The sequence below is a fragment of the Lonchura striata genome, chromosome 11 (assembly GCF_046129695.1).
Source record: "Lonchura striata isolate bLonStr1 chromosome 11, bLonStr1.mat, whole genome shotgun sequence".
In the NCBI taxonomy this organism is placed as follows: domain Eukaryota; kingdom Metazoa; phylum Chordata; class Aves; order Passeriformes; family Estrildidae; genus Lonchura; species Lonchura striata.
The window spans coordinates 14,221,149-14,227,148 of record NC_134613.1 but is presented as its reverse complement, the minus strand read 5'-3'; the positions used below and the strand labels follow the sequence as shown (position 1 = coordinate 14,227,148).

At 37.6% G+C, this 6,000-nt stretch overlaps 1 protein-coding gene across 2 annotated transcripts in view; it reads right to left on the bottom strand.

The window, feature by feature from the left end:
• Positions 1-2,046: 2,046 nt before the first annotated feature.
• GALK2 (galactokinase 2) overlaps positions 2,047-6,000 on the bottom strand; it is a 46,418-nt gene continuing 42,464 nt past the window's right edge. Inside the window, exon 10 of one of the 2 annotated variants that reach the window (XM_021537515.2) lies at positions 2,047-2,530. In XM_021537515.2, the coding sequence (XP_021393190.1) occupies positions 2,323-2,530 (208 nt within the window). In that variant the 3' untranslated portion in view covers positions 2,047-2,322. The remainder of the gene's footprint in view (positions 2,531-6,000) is intronic. The other variant, XR_013340664.1, reaches the window with a different exon arrangement.

Below are 6,000 nucleotides of genomic sequence, written 5' to 3'. Positions count from 1 at the left end.
AGTTTGAATTCTGTAGGTATCTCCATGCAAGTTAGGTCTAAATTTTACTGGGAAAGAGATTAATCAGAAGTTTAGAACTTTTGGTTTTATTTTTTTTTATACTGTTTTTATATTTGGTTTTCTTTCTTCTTTTATGAGAATATAATATTCATTGTCAGAAAAATTCTGAAATTTACTGCAGCCTGCGTGTTGTGGGGAAGATTCTATGACTTTGCGTGTCATGCTCAACTTAAAAAAGAAGAAAAAATCCCCATAATATATTTTTATTCTGCTCATATGCTGATTACTGTTTCCATGAATCCAGCTGAACTAAAGTTCTATGCAAATATCTTAATGAAGGGACTGGTATTTACTGTATTCTACTCCATTTTTATGACAGGATAATAAATAGGAACTCACTGGAGTAAGCTCAGGATTGTATTTCGTTACGCAGTTGGTAACAAAGCAATAGTAGTATTTTCTTCAAAATATCAGTGGTTATCTTAAACATCGAAGATACCTGATTTTTTTACTTTTTGGGGTCCTATAATTACAGGTTTATAATTACAGGTTTTTTTTAATGCACAGTATATCTACTACATTACAAATGGGTTACAAGATATTAAATTTCAGATGGCAATAGGGAATGTTTAAGATTAGCCCATTCTATAATTCTACCAATTGTTCAGAACTGTGTTCCCTCTCTTTTGCTTTCCCTTCTCACATGCATCCTTGTAACTGCCCTCCCTAAGAATAGTCTTTTCATTTCCCCCACTTGTGCTCAGAGTCCATCCTTTTCCTCGAGTGTTTGATTTGCTTGACCCAAGCACTCTGTTCCACTTTTCCTGGTTGTCAGAAGTAAGAGATCTTCTCTACTGATATAACTGCTATGACATTCCCCTCAGAGGTCCCTGAAAAGATCTGGTAGTTTGCATTGGCTGTTGTTCATCTGCTGTGCTCAGATTTGGCAGAGTTTTCTCACAGAATTAGGAGCTTCTGAGAATTTGGGTTTGGCCTGAATTAGCATGGGTAATGTACAGAAAATCTGAGAGATCCCTAATTTGATGCAGACTTCTGGACATTAACTTGTGCTTAGCATCACAAAAAAGTGCCCAGGGCCAACTCTTGCTGTGTCTTTTATGGCTGCAAGGGCTGTGACACAACCAAATCTTCTCTTTGGTTTTCTTTGGAGAGAGCAGAGAAGTGGAAGTTTGTGCAAGAGAGAGGCCACAGGAGCCTGACTTTCCCCTTGGGAGCAGGGTTAGGACATCTTTGGGGGATCCTTATGTACAGTCCCCTTTCTGCAATCACAACCACTTCTCCTGCTGAGGAGGCAGGTTATGTACTCCCAGAGCAGTTACAGGAGATGGCAGGAGCAGACAGAGGTAGCAAGATCAGAATTTGTCAGTAATGTCCCACCTAGAACTTACTTTTGCTTAGTACAACTGAGTAAATTCTTTCAATAATTATTCCTTATACATTTTAATTGTTTTTTAACATGGTCAGTGGATCATATTTAGTCCTTTATAATAGTTTTGCATAAAATGAAAATGTTCTATGATATAGATGCACAGCTGGGACTCAAGCATCTTGAGAGTATAGTGTTTGGATAATTCAAAATGCAACTTTGCTTCATTATTTGCTCCATTCACTTAACTTATCATATCACACAGCTCATGAATAGCATTCATTTTTGTTGAAACTTTCATACCTGCACAAAGATACCTAAGAAATATCTCTAGGAGAAAAGTTGTATTACTTAACACAATGTATTCCTAATTCTTGGCCTGCAGTGCTCCTCCAATATTATTATTAAGTACAACAGTAATTATTCTACTTGTGGACAGTAGAAATCTTCCAATGTTTAGCAAGGTCCTTCCAATTTTTTGAATTTTTCAGTGTAATCTTCCTTTTTTACAGAACACTCCAACCAAAACAATGTCCAGGACCTGAAGAGAAAAAGCACTGAACAGCCCTGCAAACACTGCAAGGTACCCTCCCTCCACTGAGGCATCTCATTGCACACCTCATCTCTTTTAATACAGTAAAGGGAGAAGAAGAGAGAGACACTGTAACAAATAATCATCTTTATTTCAATTGCAGTTTTCCCTGTCAATAGGTTTTAGTAAATCAATATTTATACTGAAAGATATATTTAATATGGGGGGATAAAAGACTTTTATAATCAAAGAGTTTTCTTTTCATTGCTTCTTCAGAAATACATTTTGATAATAACAACTGCTCATTACAATATAAACCAGAAAAAGCATTCATGTACTGTGGCATAGGAAGTACTGCCAGTTCTACATGCTCTACATAGTTTCTTTAAAATTTTTACGTTCTTTAGGCCTCAACAAAAACCAAAGCTCCTCTTCCAGGTTTGGTAGCAAACAGACTATTATTCTCCACTGCTAACCTTTGGCCATCCGTTTGGTAATAAGCTTTTTTTACATTTTTTAGGAAAGTGTTCAGCTTGTCAGTAGGCACCATTGACACAGTGCAGCCACCCCATCCAGCTCCAGTCAGACGTGACCCAATGGCCCCAGATTGCCTAAAAGAAAATAACAGGGAAAAAAAATCATGTAAAATAAACCAAAAAGAGGTACTTTGCAATATATAAAATTTTACTAGAAAACTCAGATGTGTTTTGAGTATTCCCATGTCATTGGGCTTTTCAGATGTTCACTTGCTTGTATGTAACACTAGAGCAATTTGCAGTTACCCTTTTGGACCAAACAAAAGTGCTGATGCCTTAAACTGCAATATAGTAATTTCTGCCAGTTCCAAAAGTCACCCTGTTTTCTAAAGCCTCAGCATCAGCTGTTTTTAGGATCACAGCACAGCTGAGATGAAGAAAGCAGGAGAAGAAAGGAATTGTGTTAGCAACATTCATAAGACATCAGAAGTGAAAACAGAAATACATGACAAAAATAACAAAAGAGGGTTCATAAACTAATTGCACAGGATGTAGGCATGCAAGCCATTTTGTAATGTGGCAAAGACAAATAGCTCTATTCTTCCAGGACAGATCTAAACCATGCTGAAGATTCACAGGCTTCTGCAGGACTGCTGAACATGCCAGTCAAGAAAACAAAGAGTTCAGAGACTCTGAAAAAGTCACTGCACTGTGTATAAATAAACTACATAAACTTCTGTTTATGCTGTATTGACATAGTTGGGTATCTTTCTGTAGAGTAACCTCATGAACTTAAAACTGACAGCAGTAGAGGTAAAATATAAATGTAGTCCCAAAAGAAAAAATGCTCTTAATGAGGAGTGTGAAAAGAAAGAACAATGACAAATAAATGACATGCAAAATATAAACCATCCCAGCCTTAGGATACTGGTCTGCTAGAAATGTCCTAGAGCAAATCCCATGCCGTTACACTGCAAGACTGAGATGCCATCTGATTAGAATTTAGAGTTGTTTTCAATAGTTTGCTTACCTGTGTTCCTGATCTTTACTTGGAAAAAGTAAGAGAAGACCATGTAATAAGTTACTCTGGGGCTTATTTAACTTAGTGAGAACAGAACCAGTCAGATTTAGAAAACTCATCTGAAATCTTACTCTTGTGGGAGATCTAATCTGACTTACAAACAAATACTTTTGATGTGTTTCCAATAGCCATGCACAGAGAGATTCACCAGCCCTAAAATATGTTAGAGGGAGAGACAACATCATGTGAATACCACTGGAAAATGACAGCTCATTTGGAGTGGGCTGTTGTAATTTTTCATGTGTGCATTTTATGTCAAATGAATCTGGTGTAGTGCTAGGTTAGTAGAGGTTTAGGTCATATTTCAAGCAAGTACTTGCATATGTGTTTGATTCTAAACACACATCTCTTCTTGAACAGAAACACTTTCTTCAGTGTGTCTGTGTGGTGCCACCCTTCATATTGACTCGATTTTATGTTCATTCTGCATTTCCTGTTGGTGTTTAATTTTACTTATTGTTATTCCTGTAAGCCACTCATTCTCTGATGCAATTTTGGTAGTTTCTAGTCCATGGAGCAACCTCCTAAAATGAGCAGGATCCAATCCAGTATCAGTTACAATAAGTAAGGATATTCCCATTGACTTTATAAGGCCCAATCCACTTTTCAGAATCCGTTAAATCAACTGTCTGTACTCATTTTGTCTGTTACCTCAGACAGAACTTCATATTTCAGATGGTGTCTGGCTTTTATTTTGGTAGGCAACTGAAATCCCTTCAGAATTGTTCTGAACCTTTTACTGATTTCATAATTTTCTGTGGTCATGCTCATGCCTCATTTTTACTGAGTCATTTTTGAATACTTAGTTGAAATAAAGGATAAAGTAGACAGAAAATATGCCAGTTGCAGAGCTGAAGTCACTGTGTTTCAAAATACTGTGGCTTAACAGTGTCAAATGTGGTGCTAGCAGCCACCTGGGGCTGCTGAGGGATCTGATGGGAAGTGCTGCACCATCTGAAAACTGGGTACCTGGTACTACGTGGATCCAGGAGGGAGCACCTGATTCTGTGTCTGCAGGACATGTGGTGCCTGGGATGTACTAAGATCAAACACAAGGAAGTTGTCTTTGGAACAGGTCTAAAACTGCCTCATTAAAGTTTTAATCAGTTCAATACTAAGCTGGACCTCTCTGGTAAAGTGGGATTCCTGGCCAGACACTCCTATTTGCACTGGGATTTTTTTGGAGAGGAGTCTGAGCAGACAATCTTGTGGATGGGGAGGTGTGGATTTCATGTATGGGAATGGCCTCGTGCTGCAGCTCATGGACAGGGAAGGCCGGGAGGAGGATAAAGTGTCTGGAGTCCAGTGCTGGGGGAACTCAACTCCCAGTCCCAGGTTCTGGCCTTTGCTTCTGGAAAATGTTTATCTATCTTGTTCCAGTCTTCACTGGACACAAAGAGAATTAGCTTATGGGGTTGTTAATGAGTAAAAATACATTAATAAATAAAAATATGCAGCAAAGGAAAGAATAAAAGAATAAAAGGAGGGAGTAGAAATGGAAATCCCATAGTTTGGTATATGGGAACAGTAGACAAGACATGGTAGTAGTCAGTTTTAAAAATAACTGTGCCTTTAAGAGGTAAAAAGACCCTAGAGCAATATTATTAATTTGAAATACTTACAATTATGAAATAGCTTTTTGGGAAGCATGGAGTTAACATGGTAAGATTTAAATACATAAATGGCGAGGATTGCACTTATTCTGCTTTGTAATTTAGTTTGTATTTGAATAGCATCTTTAAGCGTTTCTGGCTTTGTTGAAATTCCAAATTATGCCATGATTGCAGGCTCTGCAGCTTTAAGAAAATCATCAGTGGAATTCGTAAGAGTCTTCATAAAATGCAGAATTGTGTTGGCTATCATAATATACCTGAATGTAATGTACAATCTGTATCTTTTAAAAGTGGTCAGAGAGGATTCATCTGTCTGTCATGTAAGAGGCATGGCTGGGAACACAAAATTTATCAGGATTTATAGCACCAAAAGATGGAGAATAAGAAAATGAAAGTACGTTATGTGCAACCCTAAGGACTGAGAGATTTTCAAGAGTACCTAACTTACTCAGGAGCTCAAATCCAATTTTTTTTCCCTTAATTGTTTAGTAAATCTGCTGTGTTACCTGCTTTAGAAGACTAACAGGTAAACCAGCTACTTAGAGCATGAGGAGGGCTAGAGAAAGCACAAGTCTTCAACCTTTGCAAAATGAAAAAAACAACTGACCAACTCATGGTTACAGTTTTCAGCACTACAAACCACAGCAAGTATGGATCCCTTTCCTTCTTGGCAGAGGTTATGCAGTAAAACATAAAGATCTAGGCAAAAGAGAAAACATCTGGATATGCAGATTATTCTTCACAGTTTAAACCTTGTAAGGAGAGAGCAGCGGTAGACTTGGGAAATTCTGTGGAATGTATTTTTGGAAAAGCTTTTGAAAGTTACAGGGCAGCTGTATATCATCGTGAATAAAGAATGTAATTTATGTAGTTCCTGACCATTTCTATAATCACATCAGCCAAGTCTTCCT